Source organism: Podarcis filfolensis (genome assembly GCF_964270895.1).
Source record: "Podarcis filfolensis genome assembly, chromosome: 10".
NCBI lineage: Eukaryota > Metazoa > Chordata > Lepidosauria > Squamata > Lacertidae > Podarcis > Podarcis filfolensis.
The window spans coordinates 703,299-727,054 of NC_139612.1; the positions used below are offsets into that span (position 1 = coordinate 703,299).

Here is a 23,756-nt window from a genome sequence, read left to right on the forward strand (position 1 = left end):
ACTCAGAGAAGCTATGAACTATGCCGTGCAGGGCACCCAAGATGAACAGGTCATAGTGGAGAGTTTTGACCAAACGTGATCCATGACCTGGAGCTGACTGTGGCTCAGATCATCAACTTCTTATAGCAAAATTCAAGCTTAAACTAAAGAAAGTAGGAAAAACCACTGGGCCGGTAAGATACAATCTAAATCAAATCCCTTATGAATACACAGGGGAAGTGAGGAACAGGTTTAAGGATTTAGATTTGGTGGACAGAGTGCCTGAAGAACTATCCTCCATCCAAGCTCTTAGGACACACTCCATGGCTATGTTCCACACTGGCAAAGCATAATGGGATGGGTCTATGCCCACCATTGTACATGACCACACAGTTTGACCTGACCATTTCAGCAGAGGATATGCATGTTATTTTGAGCAACCATGGAGGACAGGCCAACCAAGCTGCTATTCTATGAAAATCCATCTGTGTAAAAACATATATTGGGGGAAAGGGTATACAGTGGTACCTTGGGTTACATATGCTTCAGGTTACAGACTCTGCTAACCCAGAAATCGTACCTCGGGTTAGTCAATGGCCTTAACCATATTCATGGGTGTAATCTGAAAAAAACTTAACTGCATATCGCTGTGAGAGAGGCTGCATTGTGCCACCTTTTGCTCCTTGGAGGAACGATAAGATTAAAAACAAATACAGTGGTACCTCGGGTTACATACGCTTCAGGTTACAGACTCCGCTAACCCAAAAATAGTACCTTGGGTTAAGAACTTTGCTTCAGGATGAGAACAGAAATCACATGGTGGCAGCAGGAGGCCCCATTAGCTAAAGTGGTACCTCAGGTTAAGAACAGTTTCAGGTGAAGAACGGACCTCCAGAACAAATTCTTAACCCGAGGTACCACTGTATGGGGCTTGCCTTTTTGGCATTTAATCCTGGGGTACTTGCCTCATGGTACACTAGAAGTAGCCCCCCTGAGCTACTGCTACCTAGAGGTAAGTGCAGTAGTTACCTCTTGGCTCAGTAACCTTAAGCTTAACCTGAAAACATAACTACTCCAATCCAACTTGACTTGCACTTTTAAAAAAGTATTTGCCCATGACTAGTTGCACCAGAAAGTAGATGGGGAATGTGTAATGAAAGCAATACGGATAGATGACATCCACATTTCAATGTATAAGCAAATAGCGCCTGCAGTTCCTGATCTAGAAAGGGAAACAGGCAGGGATCTCCTTGGTGCACCTAGGAGGTGTGGCAGAGGGTCTGGTAACTATTATTATAGAAATTTCACATAATTTCTCTGAACCAATAATATTAATTGAGCAAATTCTCTCTCCGTTCCCCAGCTTTATGAACAGCCATCCATTGGGTGGTGGGATGATGATGATCTTCTCAACACAGCCTGGATGCCTATACTTTCTGTTGTTGGACTTCAGTAGTAGTTAATGACTGTAGCCAGATGCCTACATAAAAGACCTGGTATCTGTCTTTCCACATCACAAAACACACTGTGAAGCCCACAATTGCTGCAAGGAGGTTAAGCACTATCTGGATCAGCAAGTAAAGGTTGAAAGTATTGGTGATGTCGGTACAGTCGGATACATTCTTGTACATGAAGGTTCTGCTGAGGGGATCCACTGTTTCCAGTTTACACTGACAGGCCTCAGTGATGGTTTCACAGGTAAACTGTGTGATCTGTGAATAACAGTAGGCAGCAAAAGCTGCTGCCAAAACACAGACAATCAGACTCAGAGCGCTCAGCAGAAAGTATGCAACCTGGAAAGGAAACACAATGAATTTATTTTCAGCATTACAAGCAATTTTATATGGGCTTTACAGTGAATGTTTGCAAGTTGGTGAAGGCTGCCATTTATATATGAACTCTGACAGTCCCAGATGACTTTCACAAATGTCCAGAAATAGGTGATGATTTTCCTATGTTTTGAACAAACACCAATGAGCTCTGCCAATCACATCTGGGTACCTGTCAAAATTCACCAATCCATCTGAGTTTTTGGACATTTACAAATTTTGTCTAGCTCACAGATGCATGCCATCACTTGATGCTGCAATCTATAAGCAAGAAAGCAAACTTCAATCAAGGGGCGGGAGCAGAGAAATATTCACAATGTTGAGCTGAGTTTAAAAGGGTTACATCTCCAAAGTGAGATGATTCTGAACAGTTAATAGAGCTGCGATAGAGTATTGGCTAAGGACCTTCCAGCTCTATGATTCTATGATGTGAGCTATATGCTAGGTGGCATTAGAGAAGCTGATAAGTCAAAAAATAAAGACAGCAGGACGAGATGCTAAAATCCAATAAAAGGAGAGGTGTACCTCAAGTGATGCTAGAAAAAACAGGCTCATATAATTTAGCATTTTGCCTGCAAGTCTAACTCTTCATTGGAGCCAATATATTTTTTGTTAAAAATAGTGCTTCTCTTTTGTTAATATCTCTCAGCTTTAGCCCCATCTCTCAATCTGTATGCTGATGATACATCTTGTAAAGTAAGCCTACTTTACAAGATTACAGATGTAATATATTTTAAGCACTTTGAACATTCAGGAAATAAGACCATAAAGAATGAGAGAAGATTCCGCCGGATCAGATCAAGAATCCACCTAGGTGAATAGCCTCTTTCCTGAGCTGGCCTATCAGATGCTTCCAATAAGCCATGAGCAAGTAATTATATTTAACTGATGGGTGTCATTACTGTACCAACATGCCCCAAGCGTGGGACTTTGCTTGAATTGCTTAACTTGTTTGTGAAATCACACAAAAAGGCTGTGGAAGCATAACATGTTGACTTATTTAGGCACATGGATGAATATAGATGATCAGCCTGTTTCAAGACTTCACTGTGGGGTTGATGATGTAACCTGAGATGCAGTATAACAAAATCAGTGTGTTGTAAGGTAGTTGCTTATCGCATACTATGTGCCTCCATCACAGAACGAGGGACTTGATGAACTTCTTTGTATTCTTAATGTATCTAAGGGTAGGCCTCTTGACTTTACTGAATAACGTTTCCCCTGCCCCCCCACACACAAACGTCTCTTTGCTGCCCTCCCTGCTGAAACTCACTTGCATCTGCTTGCTACTCTGTGCAGAGTATGAGTACATTCTAGCACCTGAGGTGGACCACAAAGGATGCCCCCCTCCCAGCTAGGGAAGAAGGGGTGAGTGGAGGGGGGTAATAAAGATCTGCTCCCCTGTGGATCCTGCCACCCAAAGCAGTCTCCTCACCTTGCCTCATGGGTGGGCTGGCCCTGAGTATGAAACATATTTTTCTTTTTGTTTCATAAACCTAGTAACATCTCATCAGATTTTCATGTGCAGAATAGCTGTTGTTTTGCTATTCTGCACTGACGTTACTATTTTTGCCTACCTAACATAAACACAACCTTCTAATCAGTTACTATTGTTACTATTGTTAACAGGGGCACCAGCTTGCCCCCCACATTGGGGGCACACATCACATGACATGCTGCAGGGAGAAGGAGGCGGAGCGTGGCGCTGCTTTATGCTCCTCCTCTTCCCCGTGACATGCGGGGGGGCGGACACGTGCAGAGGGCAATCTTCGCCCTCGCTTGTCCCAGCTGCTGGGTGGGAGCCGGGGCACCTGGAGGGCACCCGGGGGTGGGTGTTGGCCCACTCAATATTTGGGGGGCTGTGCCCCCTAATTCAAATTATTGAGGGGACTGGAGCCCCAAGTGCCCCATAAACCTAGCAACAGTGTACTCTAAGCAGTCATTGTACATTTAAGAATGTGATTAGAGCCCTGGTAGTTAAGACTACCATATAGTTAAGAATCCATATAGTTCAGCAGCATCCTCCCAACAGTTATCTACAAGATTCTACCAGGAGTCAACAGAAGCAAGGCATACAGGCAATAATCCACTTGATTCTTGTTCCTGTCATCTAAAATTCAGAGGCCTGTGGCCTGTGAATAGGAAGACTTCATTTAGCCATCATTCTCTCAATTTCCAGTGTGCAGAGGTAAGTGCCGCCACTGCTCATTGGGCCAAAACAGAGCCATCCACACACAAGGATGATGTTTGCTGAAGTATACAGAATCTTTAGTGAGGGTGGAAGGAACTGAAACAGCCCAATGAGGACTGAGCATGCACAACGGCCACGTAACGTCAACTAACTGGTGGTGGTGGAGGAATTGTGTGGGAAGGGAAATGGAATGGAGTATTGTGGAGCAGTGAACAGGAACACTCCACACTGCAGCATTTTGTTGCAGCTAGCCCTACTTTTCACAGCTACTGTTGATGAGAAATTGTCTGGCATCTTTTAAGAAGCTGTTTGAGTGAATGGCAGGGAATCTCATAAGTCAGATTTGGGGAACCTGTGGCCCTTCAGATGTTGCTTGGCAGCTCGCATCATCCCTGATCATACTTGATGGCAGAGCTGGAGTCCAACAGCATCTGGGGGTCCACAAACTGCCCACCCCTGCATTATACGAAGAACTACTTTCTTTTGCTTGCCCTGAAACTACTGCCAAGCAATTCCACTGGATGACTCCAAGTTTTGTATTATGAGAGGAGGTGGAAATCACTCTCTAGTCAGTACCATCCTCATTTCCCCGCCCCCCCCCCAGCTTCTTATGTCAGCAACTTGACATGGAGGAAGAGAGTCTTTTTTGTGGTTGCAGCATGAGCAAACCATCAATACAAAAGCAGTTTTGTGACCTTGATGTTCCAAGTCTGCCTGTCTTGATAAAATCCATAGCCCAGGTATATGCATCTTCCATCAACTGTATGAATCAATCTTCCTGTTTGTGACTCCATTTGGTGGGGAGGGGAATAGCCAGGTTTATTGACAACATTTGAAGTGGTTATATATGTTCTGCCCCCAAACTAAGTTAAAATGTGCAGAATTTTATTTTGCAGAGTCTTTTGAAATAAAATGACTATACTGTGGAAGCTTTTTTAAAAACGAAAACTGGGGGTAGTTTTAACTGAACTCTGTACTTTTGGTAATAAGGCTGCGTGAGAAATATGACGACATATTCTTTTTTTAAAAAAGACAGAGAAAATGCACAGGAAAGTGGGAACAAACAACTAAAGTTCAAACTAGACAACAGAAGATCTGTGACTGGTTAACTTGCAAATTTTATAAATTTTGTAAATGTTTTTTCCTGTTTGAAAACCCTCCCCTCCATTTTGTCCTTTTTGCTGTGTGCAGAACCCAACGAAAGCCAATAGACTTGATTTCAATGGGTCTACTCTGAGAATGAGTAACATTGGAAATTACCCTACATTGTGGAGGGCCAAATGTAGCTGTGGAAACTGTGCATAACAATGGGGGGCTAACTTAAACTTATTTAAGTCACACTTGAAGGAAAAGTCAGCAAGAAATATATCAGACAAATCTTTAAAAAAAGTTTCTTAAAACAAGCTTGCTAACAATAGCTGTAAGTACATCAGTGTTAATGTAGTTCCTAAAAGCCTTGTTCTTTTATCTCATACTGACATAAATTGTGCTTATTTTGAAGTTGAATGGAGTTCTGGATTCACATTAGGATTGCATTTCCCATTATTTTGATAGCTAAGCCACAATTCTGCTCTGAATTAAAATTGGAGGCACACTTTCAGTCTTGCATCTGAAAAGGTTTACTCTGACAGTAAGCAGGGCCATTCCAAGGCTTTTTTATGCCTGAGCCGAAGCCCGCCACTCTTCTCTCATAGAATCATAGAATCATAGAATCATAGAATCATAGAGTTGGAAGAGACCACAAGGGCCATCGAGTCCAACCCCCTGCCAAGCAGGAAACACCATCAGAGTACTCCTGACATATGGTTGTCAAGCCTCTGCTTAAAGACCTCCAAAGAAGGAGACTCCACCACACTCCTTGGCAGCAAATTCCACTGTCGAACAGCTCTTACTGTCAGGAAGTTCTTCCTAATGTTTAGGTGGAATCTTCTTTCTTGTAGTTTGGATCCATTGCTCCGTGTCCGCTTCTCTGGAGCAGCAGAAAACAACCTTTCTACCTCCTCTATGTGACATCCTTTTATATATTTGAACATGGCTATCATATCACCCCTTAACCTCCTCTTCTCCAAGCTAAACATACCCAGCTCCCTTAGCCGTTCCTCATAAGGCATCGTTTCCAGGCCTTTGACCATTTTGGTTGCCCTCCTCTGGACACGTTCCAGTTCGTCAGTGTCCTTCTTGAACTGTGGTGCCCAGAACTGGACACAGTACTCCAGGTGAGGTCTGACCAGAGCAGAATACAGTGGCACTATTACTTCCCTTGATCTAGATGCTATACTCCTATTGATGCAGCCCAGAATTGCATTGGCTTTTTTAGCTGCCGCGTCACACTGTTGGCTCATGTCAAGTTTGTGGTCAACCAAGACTCCTAGATCCTTTTCACATGTACTGCTCTCAAGCCAGGTGTCACCCATCTTGTATTTGTGCCTCTCATTTTTTTTGCCCAAGTGCAATACTTTACATTTCTCCCTGTTAAAATTCATCTTGTTTGTTTTGGCCCAGTTCTCTAATCTGTCAAGGTCGTTTTGAAGTGTGATCCTGTCCTCTGGGGTGTTAGCCACCCCTCCCAGTTTGGTGTCATCTGCAAATTTGATCAGGATGCCCTTGAGTCCATCATCCAAGTCGTTGATAAAGATGTTGAATAAAACCGGGCCCAAGACAGAACCCTGTGGCACCCCACTAGTCACTCTTCTCCAGGATGAGGGGGAACCATTGATGAGCACCCTTTGGGTTCGGTCATTCAGCCAGTTACAAATCCACTGAGTGGTAGCATAGTCAAGACCGCATTTTACCAGCTTCTTTACAAGAATATCATGGGGCACCTTGTCAAATGCCTTGCTGAAATCAAGGTAGGCTACATCCACTGCGTTCCCTTCATCTACCAGGCTTGTAATTCTGTCAAAAAACGAGATCAGGTTAGTCTGACATGACTTATTTTTCAGAAATCCATGCTGACTATTGGTGATCACAGCATTCCTTTCTAGGTGCTCGCAGACTGTTTGCTTAATGATCTGCTCCAGAATCTTCCCTGGTATTGATGTCAGACTGACTGGGCGGTAATTATTTGGGTCCTCTCTTTTCCCCTTTTTGAAAATAGGGACAACATTTGCCCTCCTCCAGTCTGCCGGGACTTCGCCTGTTCTCCAGGAATTCTCAAAGATGACTGCCAGTGGTTCTGAAATCACATCTGCCAGTTCTTTTAATACTCTTGGATGCAGTTCATCTGGCCCTGGAGACTTGAATACATCTAGACTAGCCAAGTATTCTTGTACTATCTCCTTAGTTATTCTGGGCTGTGTTTCCTCTGCTGAATCATTTGCTCCAAATTCTTCAGGTTGGGCATTGTTTTCTTTATCGGAGAAGACTGAGGCAAAGAAGGCATTGAGGAGTTCAGGCCTTTCTGTGTCCCCTGTTTGCATTTCACCATCTTCTCCTCTGAGTGACCCCACTGTTTCTTTGTTCTTCCTTTTGCTACGAACATACCCATAAAAGCCTTTTTTGTTGCTTTTAACCTCTCTAGCAAGCCTGAGTTCATTCTGTGCTTTAGCTTTTCTGACTTTGTGTCTACACGTGCTGGCTATTTGTTTGAATTCCTCTTTGGTGGTTTCCCCCCTTTTCCATTTTTTGTACACATCCTTTTTTAATCTTAACTCAGTTAAAAGTTCTTTAGATAGCCACCCTGGCTTCTTTAGGCACTTTCCATGTTTCCGTCTCATTGGTATTGCCTGAAGTTGTGCTTTTACTATCTCCCTCTTAACAAACTCCCAGCCATTGTGAACTCCCTTTCCTTTTAGTATTACTGTCCATGGGATCTCACCCAGCACTTCCCTAAGTTTTATGAAGTCGGCTTTCTTAAAGTCAAGAAATTGAGTCCTAGTATGCTTGGCTGCTCCTTTCCGTTGTATAGTAAACTTCAGAAGAACATGATCACTCGCGCCTAATGATCCTTCCACTTCTACCCCACTAACCAGGTCATCAACATTGGTTAGGACCAGATCTAAAATGGCTGTTCCTCTTGTTGCTTCTCCCACTTTCTGGACAATGAAGTTGTCTGCAAGGCCAGTGAGGAATCTGTTTGACCTTATGCTCTTGGCTGAGTTTGACATCCAACAAATATCTGGGTAATTGAAGTCCCCCATTACTACTGTCTCCCTTCCTTTTGCATGCTTGGCCATCTGTTCCAGGAAGGCATCATCTATGTCCTCCGTTTGGCTTGGGGATCTATAGTAAACTCCCACAATGAGGTCACTATTATTCTTCTCTCCCTTAATTTTGACCCAAATGCTCTCACTTTGGCTTTGAGGTTCTAAATCTTGGATCTCTTCACAGGTATACACATCCCTGACATATAACGCCACTCCTCCTCCTTTCTTGTCTGGTCTGTTTCTCTGAAATAGATTGTATCCCTCCATTATTACATTCCAATCGTGGGACTTATCCCACCAGGTTTCATTGATTCCTATTATGTCATATTTAGTTTGCTGTACCAAGAGCTCAAGCTCATCTTGTTTATTTCCCATGCTTTGCGCATTAGTGTACAGACATTGAAGTCCATTAATCATTCCCCCGTGTCTCTTCTTTAAGGATTTTTTCCTCCCACCACTATTTCTGCGTGCTGTTTGCTCCATTCGGTCTATGACATTTGGATGATCATCTTCATCAATTGATAGACTCCTACCTTCAGGAGCACTGTCTCCCTCCCCCACATTAGTCAGTTTAAAGCCCTCCTGATGAGGTTTCTGAGATTTTTTGCAAAAACATTCCTCCCAACCGTTGTGAGGTGCAGCCCATCGCTTGCCAGAAGTCCATCTTCAAGAAACTGCATTCCGTGATCTAAGAATCCAAACCATTCCTGTTTACACCATTTGCGAAGCCAGTTGTTCACTTCCACTATTTTTCCCTCTCTCCCTGGGCCACGTCGTTCAACTGGGAGGACAGATGAGATGACAATTTGTGCATTTAATTGCTTCAATTTCCTGCCCAGAGCCTCCTCACTGCTCCTCACTTCTTGGTGAGCTGGAGGTAGCCAGTTCACTCCGCCTAATGGTAGGGCCAACTCTAGGTGCAAGAGTAAGAAGCAGCCCAAAATGATTCTGCTACTACTTTCCCCTCATATTTATTATTGACATAATTTAATACTTATGATGCTCAAAAATACAAGCAGATATTGTGTTACATTGGATTCCAAAGTACATCTATGATACATTTTTTACAAGAACAGTAACAAGAATCCATCAACAACACCCCTGTCTAAGTTTCAGTTAACCAACATAGAGCTATTGATCTAACAAATTATTTGACAGGCCACTATGCCCATACCAACCTGCCCGCATGTTAAGGTCAACCATGACAATGGAATTCACTGTCAGCTGACTTCATAAAACTACTACATTTCAGGTACTACACTTCTGAAAGGCCTTGAAGACCCACTTATTTCTACTGGCTTATCAACTAGCGACTCTCTACGTTGATATCAAGTCCCTTTGGGACTTTGTGGAAAAAAATATGTGTTTCATCATTGTTCCTGGCTTTATTAATTGTGTGAGCTTTCAACATGAAGTTTTGTATTATATTCATCTTTTGACTAAGGTGGTATATAAATTTAATAAATAATAATAGTAGTAGTTGGAAAGTTTTTTTAAAAAGTATTTTATTGTGTAAAGTCCCCTTAGCGAGTTTGACTCTGAAAAGGTGACCCTATCAATATGTTTGACAAATAAATTGATGGCTTTTTAGCAGGATGGCCATATGGAAAGTTGAAGTTCAGAGAGACAGTATGTAACTTAATGGCTGTTGCCAGAAAACAAGAGCAAGAGAGTCTCTCACTTGCCTCAGAGCCTGGCTTGTGGGCTTCCCAGAGGCAGCTTGTGGGAAACAGGGGCAATGTTCAACTACACAGACCTTTGGTCTGATCCAGCAGTGCTCTTCTCATATTCTTATGAAATGTTGGTACATCTATAATAATATTTTTAAAAGAAATGCCTCCAAATGCAGTATTTAGTTCATCAGCGATTGTAAAACATATAACAGTGGTACCTTGGTTTACGAACTTAATCCGTTCTGGAAGTCTGTTCTAAAACAAAGCGTTCCCAAACCAAGGCACGCTTTCCCATAGAAAGTAATGCAAAATCTGTTCCAGACTTTTAAAAACAGCCCCTAAAGCAGCAATTTAACATGAATTTTACTAACATAAAATGAAAGCAATAATCAATGTACTGTACTATAAAATAACTAAAACAGTATTGTAGATGATAAAAATAAAAATTTAAAAATTTTCTTACCTGCACTGATGATAGTCATTGCTTGGGGGGGGCTTTTATCCATTTCTGCAGTCACACAATCAATCAGTAGCTGAACTGGGATCCACACAGATCCGCCCCCCCCAAGCTGCTGCAGGAAATGCTCCCTAGAGCGCGTGCCTCCTGCAGCGGCATGGGGGGGAGGGAGTTGCACGCCTGCAAACCAGCTGTCTGGCAGGCGCACAGCTTTCCTCCCTCGCAGCTGCAGAAATGCCTTGACAACCCCATTCTCTGTTGCCGGACAACGGAAGTGTGGCACTCAAAACGAAAGTGCACCCCCAACAACAACAAAAAAAAAACAACCCACAAACCAGAACACTCATTTCCGCGTTTGAAGCGTTCGTAATCCAAAAAGTTCGTTAACTAGGTTGTTCGTAAACTGAGGTACCACTGTATAGGCACCCTTCAAGGCAATCCTCAGAGACAGGGAGAATCATGTGGGCTTTGAGGTAGGAGCTATTACCCTGTTAATGTTTATTGCATGGTTTCAGGCACTGGAAGGGCAGAACATTTTCTCCACATGTCAGAACGAGGACATCAAAGGAGAGGATCAAAGCTTGTGCACGAGGTTACCCTGAGATCTCATCAGCAGATCCATCACATGGCAGACTAAGAAGCAATTCCAAAACTGCACACACAACAAAGCAGGAAGCTAGCAAAGGAGTTTGGATTTGCTGTTTTTCACAGCTTGACATAAATACAGGCTGGTGATTGCTACATAAACATAGAAGAGAGGAGAAAGGGATGTGTTGGACTGTGAATGACATCCCACACATGTCTCTTTTTCAGTTCTAATGGCAAAAGATAAAGGGGGGGAAGGGGAATAAAGACTAAACAAAATCCTAATCATGCCTTGGTTTCTTTGTACACATGCTATCAGATCAATAATGAATAAATCTGTCAAATTTATTGAGCCAAAAAAACAAAACCCAGCAATCCACAAATAGCCACAAGGTTGCCCATGGCACACAGAAATTTAAGGCCCCCTTGAGTGACAGCTATGACCCTCAGCTTGAATATCAATTACTCAGTTTCTAGGGCACGGCAAAACACTGGGAAACAATTGTAAAACTTTGCTACATATTTGGAGGGGAACATAGTTAATAAGCCTGAAATGTAATTCTGGAATCCAGCAGAGAAACCTTCCTGTGCATTGTTCCACAGGAGGCTATCAGACTTTTTCCAAAGTCATCAGGATGCAAAATGGCAGCCTTAGTGTTATGGGCAGAAAGAGAGGGGTTTATCCAAGCACGCAAACACATATTGTTAGGGGAAAGGCCATAGCTCATAGGTAGAGCAGAAGGTCCCAGGTTCAATTGTTGGCCTCTCCAGGTAGGGCTGAAAATGTCCCCTATCTGAAACCCTGGAAGGCTACTGCTGGTCAGTCACTGTGGACAATACTGGGCCAGACAGACTTTGAATGAGGCAGCTTCCTAGGCTGCAACATCTTCCTCCGAAGAATTTTCATAGCGTGTACAAAAGGGACATACATTTTGCCTCCATAGAGAAAGAAGTAAAGCGACAAAATCATCTTGGCTACTCAAAATAATGGTTAGTTACCAAGCCCAGTGAAAATGTGTAAACCCTTGCAAGAAGCTGAATTATTTTATCTGTGTATCACAGCTGTGCAAGCTGGAGCTGATGCGAGTTGTAGTCCAAAATGTCTGGAGGGCACCAGGTTGAGGAAGGCTGGCATAACACATTTGCACTTATTTGCCTACTTATAAAATCTCTTCTTCTTGGAAGAGGCAAAAGGCAGGACAATAAGGCCAACACTCTAATCTCCAGAAACCCACCACCCCTTCTGGCTTCTCAGATATTTGAGGTTAACAAGGAAGAAAAAAACAGTATCAGGCAATGTACCTTGATGGCAAACTGTATGCAGGTCTTCTCATCCGGTTGGTAAGAAACACATAGCATCACTAGTCCCAATAAGGCCACCACGCACACCTAAAAAAGGGAAAGCTAGACTGTAATTACATTTTAAGAACTGGGGGTGGGAATATGATAGGCACTATTACAGTGTTGCACTATCGTCTCCCTGACCATAATGGCTAGGGTGATCTTGAGATAGAGAATGAAATCAAGGAGGCACCAAAAAATGAAAACGCTGCAATAAAAGTGACACAATCAATGTCCCTCACATAGTCTGGGGACATGCATGTTCCACTTATGACAAAGAAGTATCCTAGAACAGTTAGGGGTGGCAGTCTTGGCCTTGGTGCAAGATGCTGAACAGTTGGGATCAGTGACCAGAGTGCTATCAAATTCAACATATAACTAAGTAGACGATTGCCAAGAAAATCCAACACATTTAACTTCAAATGAGGAAACTGCCAAAAAAAGAGGGGATTTGTAAAAAACAAAAACAAAAAACTGAAAAGTAAAGAGGGCCACACGTCTTCAAAAAGTTTGGCAGTTGTTCAAAACCCAATAACAGAAACTCATCAGGAAACTCATCACCAGGGCCAAGAGGATGCCAGCATGGTTAATGAGCAGTGTCAAAGAAGTTATGCTTTCCATATTATACAGGTCCATTAATCTCAGTGGTTCTGCTCTGAGTATGACTTAGCAGGATACAACCCCTCATCTATATTCATCCTTGACAGAGTTGCCAAGGGAAGTAACACCATTGAAACATGGTCCTGCAGGGGTTCTCCTCAAATCTGCACAGTGCTTCTCAGGTTTAATCCTGTGTGTCCTTGTTCTTTACCATCTACATGAAGCCTTTAATTCAATTAACATGATCTGCCTAATGCTCATATCTTAGCGATATCATATACAACTATAGCCAAATAGTAAATAAACCTCAGGTACAGAAGCACCTGAAGAGCTGAGCAACGTATGAACCAGGTTGAAAGCGCTCTGGGCTGCATTACACAGGGCTCTGTGGCACCACAGTCCTATACACAGAGAAGCCTAGGAGTCAGCCATGAGTAGGTGCACCTGTCCACCCTATTCACAATTCATGTGACATTGAGTCCACATTTGCACAGGCCCATCCACATAATCCATCCAGAAACTGGCAAGGTCGTAGCCAACTACTGATTAATTTAACTGACAGAAATATTTAAAATCAGCCTTGCCTTCAGCAGTTTCCAAGATGTCTTACAATCTTGGAACAATAAAGGGATACCTGAAAATTGCATCTCTGCCCTATTCCACTCATGGATTCTTCTTGTCAGTTGACAGACACCATTGGATACCACTCAGTAAATATAAAGAAAATACAATAAAAAATAGCCTACAAAACAGCAGCAAAATCTGAACCATAAAGCAGTCATTCCCCTCCATCAGCAGGGGAGACCCTCTGGTGCCACTGCTGAGTGCTGCTGCCCATGACCCTCCCATACCCTCCCATAGTGGTATGTGTCAAGCCCTCAGGAGTGTCAGGCTCACATGCTGTGCATTCTATAATTTTCACCTGCTTGCAAACAAGGGTTTGACTCTGGTTTGCAGGCAAATGGTTTGCCCTTTCAGTCACAAACAAAGCTTAGAAGAGTGGAAAGTGGAAAGTTGCAGGCAAGCCCTCTTGGAAATGGCAAATATGGCTTAGTATTATATGTGAATGAGCCCTAAATGATAGAGAGAAGTTTCCAGACACACTATTCTTGCCCCTGATATAGAGCGGGGGGCGGGTGCAGGCATATTTTGGGGGGAAAGGTGGAGGACCATGCCAACATACACCTGCCATTTGAAGTGGCACTGCCTAGACACACTTTTACCACCAAAAGGCTTTGTCATCGCTCCTAGTCCACAAGCTTTTTAAAAAAATGTTTACTCTTTCCTTTTCACTGTTCAATTCCATGTCAAAAACCCAAAATTCTGCAATACCCTTATTTTGCCAGCAAAGAAGAAATGTGTTCAAATTGCTTCATTTATTCTGACATCAATCTTTTTTAAAAAAAATAATGGCAGTACCCTCAGTTCCACCACTTGTCCCCTCGCCCTCACAGTCCTATTTATGACCTTGAAAGCATAAAAAGGAAAGACAATTAAACCATAAATTATCCCATATTTTATTCTCAAATTTTTGAATCTTATTACAGAAAGTCAAGATTTTTTAAAATGAGTAATGAATCCCAGTTCCAGTTTTTGCGTGTGGAGAACATTTGGCTCTTGTTGCTTCACTGGCTGAATTCCCCTTTATTCATACTAATGGACTAAAGCACTTGATTTTCAGCATGGAGCAGTATGACAGTTTTGCCACTAATAAAGCATAGATCCCTTCAATAAATCAGGCTCTATTTAGCACATTAGAATTCTCCCTTCACTTTTCTGTCATAGAATGTTAGCAGCAGTCAGGAAGACAAAGTCACCCCTGAGGTAATCCCAACAGGGATGAGCTGAGCCTATTATGTGCAGCTAATTTTGCAGAAAAAAAGTATTGGTTTCAAAGTTCTTCTATGGTTGGCCAAGTGGAATGCTAATCAAATACTGGTGTGTGGGGTGGGGGTGCTGCAGCGAGGGGAGGGGGCAGAGCGTACTTGAGTGGGATGTTGCTAAAACAAGCATGCTGATATTTTAACCATGCTGCCTCTGTGTTCTGCTTCACTGCCAAGAAAGGAACCATTGCTCATTTCTGCCTTAATAAGCGGACGCCAGAGAGGAGCACAATCTGCTCTAGAATACATATTGTTTTCAGAGTCAGACATATGATATCTTAATTTTCCCCTTTGTAATCCTGCTTGTTTGGTCTTTTTGGTTTAAAAGTCAGTTAGCAAAATTAAGCAGGGTGCTTTCAGATACAAAGTATTTTCAGGATTTTGTTCCCTTATGCTGAAATCACAGATACGTCTGGAATCTAGTATGTCACTATCACAACATATACACATTTAACTTCTAGTTGCTTGGGGGATGGGGCTAAAACTAATTTTAGTACACATATGCACCATAATGTTGTTGTTGTAGTAGTAGTAGTAGTAGTAGTAGTAGTAGTATGCACCCAAATTTCCCCAAGACAAAAACAGGACCAGGCTTTACCAAGGACAGGCATTAGAAAACACAGACAGCTAGAGGTGACAAGAGGCATGGAGGAGAACAGAGAGAGAGAGAGGTCAAGATTGTCAGAAAGGTTTGAAGATGTGGTCTTGGGTATATTCCCAATTAAATTAAATTGCTAAATGGCAGTACATTTCCAAAACTTTAGTCTTATCCAACCAAAAGGCACAGCTAGGGGAGCATGGCTTGGTGACCGAGTCTCAACTGAAAGTTGCCCAAGACCCAGTCCTGGTCTACGTTTTGAGGAAAAAACTGGCTTAGAGGTTTGCCTGTCCATTTTGTTTCACAACTTTTCTTCTAGGAGAGCTAGATTCTCATTCTCTCTCTCTCTTTAAATGAAAGCTCAGCGCCTGGACAGCCCCTTGCATGCATTTGCACCATTATAATCCAGCCCTTTCTCATTTTTATTTCTCATTATACTCTACCTCACAGGCTTATAACAATGAACATTTCATGCAAAGATTACCATAATAAAGGACAAAAGTGGTAAGGACCTAACAGAAGCAGAAGACATCAAGAAGAGGTGGCAAGAATACACGGAGGAATTATACCAGAAAGATATGGATGCCTCGTATACCCCAGGTAGTGTGGTTGCTGACCTTGAGTCAGACATCCTGGAGAGTGAAGTCAAATGGGCCTTAGAAAGCACTGCTAATAACAAGGCCAGTGGAAGTGATGATATTCCAGCTGAACTATTTAAAATTTTAAAAGATGATACTATCAAGGTGCTATACTTAATATGCCAGCAAATTTGGAAAACTCAGCAGCGGCCAGAGGATTGGAGAAGATTAGTCTACATTCCAATCCCAAGAAGGGTGGTGCCAAAGAATGCTCCAACTACTGCACAATTGCACTCATTTCACACGCTAGCAAGTTTATGCTGTAAATTCTACAAGGCAGGCTTAAGCAGTATGTGGACCGAGAACTCCTAGAAGTGCAAGCTGGATTTCGAAGGGGCAGAGGAACCAGAGACCAAATTGCAAACATGCGCTGGATTATGGAGAAAGCTAGAGAGTTCCAGAAAGACATCTACTTCTGCTTCATTGACTATGCAAAAGCCTTTGACTGTGTCAAGCACAGCAAACTATGGCAAGTTCTTAAAGAAATGGGAGTGCCTGATCACCTCATCTGTCTCCTGAGAAATCTCTATGTGGGACAAGAAGCTACACAAAACAAAAAAAATAAAAATAAAATAAAATTTCTTCCAGTAGCACCTTAAAGACCAACTAAGTTAGTTCTTGGTATGAGTTTTCGTGTGCATGCACACTTCTTCAGATACACTGAAACAGAAGTTGCCAGATCCTTCTATATAGTGAGAAAGTGGGGAGGGGTATTACTCAGAAGGGTGGTAGGAATGGGTGATTGGCAGATAGCTGTGATGAGCCTGTTGACGACTCTTAACGACTGCAACAGGTCTTACAGGAAAAAGCAAGGGGTGAGAAGGTGAAAAATGGCTTTGTCATGTATAATGAGATAAGAATCCAATGTCTTTGTTCAGACCAGGTCTCTCCATGGTTTTAAGTTTGGTAATGAGTTGCAATTCAGCAGCTTCTCTTTCCAGTCTATTTCTGAAATTCCTTTGTAGTAATACAGCTACTTTGAGATCTTGTATAGAATGTCCTGGGAGATTGAAGTGTTCTCCTACTGGTTTCTCTGTCTTGTGATTCTTGATGTCCGATTTATGTCCGTTTATTCTTTGGCGTAAGGTTTGGCCTGTTTGTAAGAAGCTACACGTAGAACTGGATATGGAATAACTGATTGGGTCAAAATTGGGAAAGGAGTACGACAAGGCTGTATATTGTCTCCCTGCTTATTTAACTTATATGCAGAATTCATCATGAGAAAGGCTGGGCTGGATGAATCTCAAGCCGGAATTAAGATTGCCGGAAGAAGTATTAACCACCTCAGATATGCAGATGACACAACCTTGATGGCAGAAAGTGAGGAGGAATTAAAGAACCTTTTAATGAGGGTGAAAGAGGAGAGCGCAAAATATGGCCTGAAGCTCAAAATCAAAAAAAGGAAGATCATGGCCACTGGTCCCATCACCTCCTGGCAAATAGAAGCGGAAGAAATGGAGGCAGTGAGAGATTTTACTTTCTTGGGTTCCATGATCACTGCAGATGGTGACAGCAGTCACGAAATTAAAAGACGCCTGCTTCTTGGGAGAAAAGCAATGACAAACCGAGACAGCATCTTAAAAAGCAGAGACATCACATTGCCAACAAAGGTCCATATAGTTAAAGCCATGGTTTTCCCAGTAGTGATATATGGAAGTGAGAGCTGGACCATAAAGAAAGCTGATTGCCGAAGAATTGAGGCTTTTGAATTCTGGTGCTGGAGGAGACTCTTGAGACTCCCATGGACTGCAAGAAGATCCAACCTATCCATTCTTAAGGAAATCAGCCCTGAGTGCTCACTGGAACGACAGATCTTGAAGCTGAGGCTCCAGTACTTTGGCCACCTCATGAGAAGAGAAGACTCCCTGGAAAAGACCCTGATGTTGGGAAAGATGGAGGGCACAAGGAGAAGGGGACGACAGAGGACGAGATGGTTGGACGGTGTTCTCGAAGCTACCAACATGAGTTTGACCAAACTGCAGGAGACAGTGGAAGACAGGAGTGCCTGGTGTGCTCTGGTCCAGGGGGTCACGAAGAGCTGGACACTACTAAATGGCTAAACAACAACAATCCAGCTCTTTGAGCCAGTCATTATTTCTCATTATACTCTACCTCACAGGCTTTGAAAAATGAAAGCAGGAGAGCCATGCAGCAAACCACCTTGAGCTCCTATAATTAAGATATAAATGTGACAACCAAATCAACCCCTATATCCCCCCCCAGACAATTAGACAATTCACACACTCAGCTGTGAATCATCACATCTCAAGTAATCCAGTGACATACATGCAAGTGTATACACACAGCCTTTAATTTGGGTGATAATCTAATTCACTCCCTACTACTGCTGGATCAAGAGTTCTTGATTGAAAATAGAAAACATTTGGATATTTTAACTAAAGAACTTATTGTACTTTAATACTCTGTTCAGAGACTGTAAAACCTAAATTGGATAGGAAGTGGAATTGATTTTAAATGTCTATATTGCAGCAGCAGCATTCACAATTGGCACAAATTGAGGAGAGGGGCTGAGGTATTTTCAGCATCATTTATAGGAAACAATATAAGAGCACAAGAGCCCTGTTAGAACAGATCACTGTCCCATCATAGAATCACAGAACTGTAGAGTTGGAAGGGACTCAGAGGGTCATCTAGTCCAACCCCTTGCAACACAGGAATGTCAGCTAAATCATACATGACCTCTGCTTAAAAACCTCAAAGGAAGGAGAGCATCCTGTCAGTGGCGTAGCGTGGGTTGTCAGCACCCGGGGCAAGGCAAGTAATTTGTGCCCCCTAACCCGTGGATTTTAGCACTCGAGTGCGAGCGCGCCCCCCCCCCCAGATGTTGTGCCCGGTGCGGCCGGCCCCCCTGCACCCCCCACGCTACGCCACTCCATCCTGTTTTCAAAGTAGATCATGAAGGCAACAGAGCTCTTCCTACACTTTACACTAAGTCAGACCATGGTTGCATCTAGCTCTGTACTTTACACTGACTGCCGGAAGCTGACTAGGGTTTTGGATAAGGTTATTCCCCCACCCCACCCCACCCCACCAGGACCAGGAGATGTGAGGAAATTAACCTGAGACTCTCAGAAGCAAAGTACATATTCTGCAACTGAGTTACATCCTAGTCATAGAGATGGCACTGATTCAGTGTCCTTGCATTCACATAGTCTCACATCAACCAGATGTGGTGGATGGAGGGCTGAACATGGACAAGGCTGAAATTTGCACTCAGTCAGATTTGCCCTGTGATCTTGGGCAATCACAATTCCTCAGCTGAATCTGTTTCACAGAACTATTGCAAAGATAATTAAAATGAGAAAGGGCAACCCAATCTACAGTACTTTGCATGGTTGCAGACTAAAACGTGGTATAGGAAGGAAGGAAGGGAAAGAGATGTGTGCAATTAAGTTTTACTCAAGGGTAGATCTATTGAAATCAATGGCCTTAACCATGTTCATGGGTGTAATCTGAAAAAAACTTAACTGCATATCGCTGTGAGAGAGGCTGCATTGTGCCACCTTTTGCTCCTTGGAGGAAGGATAAGATTAAAAACATATACAGTGGTACCTCGGGTTACATACGCTTCAGGTTACAGACTCCGCTAACCCAGAAATAGTACCTTGGGTTAAGAACTTTGCTTCAGGATGATAAGAGAAATCGTGTGACTGCAGCGGGAGGCCCCATTAGCTAAAGTGGTACCTCAGGTTAAGAATGGACCTCTGGAACGAATTAAGTACGTAACCAGAGGTACCACTGTACAACATGCCATTCTGTACAACATAGCCAATAATCAGGAAAAATGGGCAATATTGTACTGTTATGCGAACAGGATACAGCTGGGTTATCAGCTTCTCCCACTGAATTTCTGGCACTTGAAAAGGAGTGCTGGGACGAACAGGGCCACATTCAGGGCTCACTCTAATTTTGCCCAAGTTTATGCCCTTTATCTTTTCATTCATGCTTCCTGAGGGCCTAAGTGAGGCAACACCCTCCAAAATGGATGCAAGGTTGTGGATGGCACAAGCAGGGGGGCAGGCTGGAGGAAAGACGGGCACTCCACCCCACCCGCTGTTGCCCCACCATGGCAAACTTGGTGGGCCTTTAGCTAATATAAATAGTAAACTCAGTAGTATATGGCACATGGAGAATCCATTGAATTTTAAAACAATGTGAGTGTGGTGGGCCCTGCTGATCTATTTGTAAAATTCAGAATCATCAGCCCCCAGAATCTGGCAGGAACTCACTTGGAACGAGCACTGAACAAAACATTAAAAAATGCATCATACAGCAAAGTAGCTCAAGAGACAAGGCTTCACATGGCCTAATTCCCCCCTCTCTATTTCATTAACAGCAAATCAGCTCTGAAACACAACCCATGACTGAAATGAGCGCGCACGCCTTGGCTGGGTTCGCGCTGTCTGTCCCCGCGGACCACGTGTTTTACATGATCACAAATAGCCTTGTCAGTCTGCTACTGTCTGCTACAAGGTATGGCAAGGCAGCGTGTCGCTGGGCGAGTCCAAATTTAACCCTTCGGCTCGGCAAGAGCCAAAGTGCCCTCGGCTGTGGCAAAGGAGGCTTGGGCGAAGCGCAAAACAGATCAGACAGTTCTTTAGAAAAGACCAACAACTCATCGCAGCGTGGAAGCAACAGGAGCATTCATATGCACTTCTCCTCTGTCATTTCGGATCAAAACGTTAATTCTCGTCCCTTGCCTCTCATTCCCTTTCCCTTGGCAAGGGTACAGGCGTGCATGTGCCAGAACCACATACAACCCCCACCTTTCAGCCATGGAGCAATCCTTGCACTGCAATCCAAATCTAGAAGTCTGCTAAACGATGCACGCAGCAAATCTAAGGGTGTTACTTCCCCGTCTTCCCAGCTTCCTATGATGTTTGCTCTGAAGTAACACGTTATTTCCACCTCCTTTTTTGCATGTAAAATGGATACCAACAACCACTGCACGGCAGCTGTTGCTGTTGTTAAAGGTTAGCTGAGCTCCAGCCCGAGCCGCGTCTCGAGGGCCGCGCAGGCAGCTGGTTAGTCGGGGCGTTAGGGCGCGTTTCGTGCGCGCGCGCGCGCGGGCCGAGGCGCTCCGAGGGGAGAAACAGACGGCGATGCTTACGAGGAGGCCCGCCCAGTACGGCGTGTCTCTGACCAGCAGAGACGAGCTGACGCCGGCCATGAGGAAGCCCAGCACCGCCACCGCGGCGCCCAGAGCCAGCTGCCCCAGAGCCGCCAGCAGCGGGAAGCGGCAGCCGCAGCACGGGCGCGGATCCCCGCGGCTCTCCTTCGCCTGCCGGGCTGCTCCTCCGCGCTCGCCGCTTCCCTCCGGCCCGGCCGGCCGAGGGGCCGCCCCGGCCGCCGTCTCTTCTTTGCCCATGCTGCTCAGCTGCCGGGAGGACTCCAAAGAACCAGGCCGGCGGCGGGCGGGCGGGCGCGCCTCTCCTTCGGGGCTGCCGGCCGCCGCGTCTCTGGCATTTGAGTCGCGGAGGCTGCACAAATATGGAAAACATTGGGAGCTTCCAGGCGCCACATATAGCCCGGAGAAGAGGGGGGATCCGAGGGGGTAGCGGACTGCCAACCGACCGCGCCAGCCGACCGACCGACCGCCGGCTCCGACGTGCCCGAGGGAGCTTTGCACGTGAGAATGGAGGCGACTTCCTGGGGGGGGCGTCGCTCTGCTAGGAATTGTTCTGGGATGACAATTACCGCCCACGTTGTAGAGTATGAACGGGAAAAGGAGGGTGAGATTTGGAAAGAGCAAGGGTCAAAGTACTGCATGTATTTTATATTTTTATTTTGGTTTTTTTATGCTGTGAACCGCCCTGAGATCTTTGGATTAAGGGCAGTATACAAATTTAATTAATAATAATAAAAAAATAAAATGTGTTTTATGAAATACTAAAATTTGAGAAAGAGGAAGCTGTAATGCCTTTTTAAAGTTTCATTGTAATTTAGTAGCAATATTAACATGGTATTTCTAAAATAATTACGGCACAGATGTTTGGGTTGTCCCATTGCCTGCCCCCAACCCATGACTTCAATATCAGCCTAATGCAAACATTTAAACGAGGGAGAGCTTTGACCTGTATGTCCAGGAAAGCTCTTTCTTATCCAAGCTCTGTGGGTGTTTGTTGTGGGAATAGATGCTCCACATGCACATTTTTTGAAACATCTGCACAATGTCACTGGCATCAACAGGCCGGCCTGTGTCCCCTCCCCCATTAAAGAAACAACAGCTGTTGCAAAGGACTCATTAACACCCTACATGTTGGACTATTCAGGAACATTAATTCATTTCAAATATTTATTTATTTACTTGACCTTGCCCAGCACTGAACAAAGAAGGTGGACATAATAAACCGTATTAGAACAGTAGGGTGGCCTATTTGGCAAATGTGCTACAAGTCAAGCTCAGAGCACAAAAGGAGTAGTTCCAATGTAACTGCAGTTATGTCTGCTGTGGAAGGGACCTGACAAACCGCAGAGCACTGAATACTCAGTATGTTAGTGACACCATGTAATGCATACGGAGTTGAGAGGGGAAAGAAATCCCAAGAACACTTTACTGAGGAAACTGAACAGAAAATGTATAATCTGAGGAGAAAAGGAACAGAGGGGCTTTGTCCTTACTTCAGGCCTTGTACATAGCAGGGAAACATTTAACTAAACAGAGAGAGAGAAAACTTCTGAAGACCTACAAAAGCAATCAGGACAGGTGCTCCTTCTGCAAACATCATTCCACTCTGCCTGGTTGCTAAGCAACACAATCCACCCCCTCCATTTGACTTCAACACTGACATAGTTAACCCTTTAGTTGCACATGGAATGATCTCTGCTGTTGCACTTCCAATGCAGGAATGCTGCCACAGGTAGATCCACATGGCAGTGTACCATGAAGAATGGGTTTTAAAATATTCTGAATAAATACAATTGTTTGAGCTTTTACAATAATTATGCAGCCTATGTGAGAGGCCAAAGTCATGGTCTTCACGTGTTGGCATCTGCAAAGGGGATCTTCATACATGCTGAAATTGCAACAAGTCTTTATTTTGACATATTGGCAATACTTTGTGAGAAACTATGCTATTTCCAGCTCTTGATGCTGCTTAACTACAATGAAGGATGCCTTTGGTATTAATAAAATACTGTGTCAATTTGTTTTATGGCTTAAGCAATATCCTCTTCAGTCATTTATATTTCATATGGAAACAAGAAAACTGGAAACAAGGTGATTTCAAATGCTTTTCATTCACTTAACTTCAGTTAGATCTTCATATTTTCTGAAATATAGAAAGCTTTTTTTGCAGGTAGTGAGGAGTACTGTGAAAAAACAAGAGACTAAAATATGAAAAAAATATCCACCAACCCATGAGGGATGTGGACTGTTTCACAGTGTTTCATAAATATTTAACACTTAGGAATTCCTTCCTGGGATATTGAAGTGGTGCCATCTCTCTTGCTGCTTTCCCCAGTCAACCCCCCCCCCCGAAAGCCATTTATATGGTGAAACATTTGCCTTAACATAGATCCCTTGTTAGCATGGTTTATCCCATCTCCACTCTCCCTATAGTTTCTCCCCACTGCCAGACTTTAAAGTGTAAGCCGCACGGGGTAGGGTGCACGGTTTCCTTAATTTTTTTGCTGTAATTCTATGAAGGGTACATGGGGTGGTAGGGGAGAGGTTGGGGAGAGGGAGAGAGGTGGGGAACACGTCATGCTCCTTCTGAGGTAGTTTGTTCACCTTTCATCCCCACCCTCTAAAGGTAAAGTAAAGGTACCCCTGCCCGTTCAGGCCAGTCTTGCCAGACTCTAGGGTTGTGCGCTC

At 43.7% G+C, this 23,756-nt stretch overlaps 1 protein-coding gene across 2 annotated transcripts; it reads right to left on the reverse strand.

Moving 5' to 3' along the window:
* Positions 1 to 1,059: 1,059 nt before the first annotated feature.
* SSPN (sarcospan) lies at positions 1,060 to 23,106 on the reverse strand. Of its 2 annotated transcripts, XM_083575364.1 has the most exons (4): positions 21,282 to 23,106; positions 21,051 to 21,229; positions 12,162 to 12,248; positions 1,060 to 1,772 (listed from the first exon to the last, which is right to left on the reverse strand). In XM_083575364.1, the coding sequence occupies exons 1-4, from the start codon at positions 21,439 to 21,441 to the stop codon at positions 1,407 to 1,409; spliced, it is 792 nt and encodes a 263-aa protein (XP_083431490.1). In that variant the 5' UTR covers positions 21,442 to 23,106; the 3' UTR covers positions 1,060 to 1,406. The 2 variants fall into 2 exon arrangements, with proteins under 2 accessions (XP_083431490.1, XP_083431491.1); XM_083575365.1 differs by having other exon boundaries at positions 21,051 to 23,103.
* Positions 23,107 to 23,756: the final 650 nt, after the last annotated feature.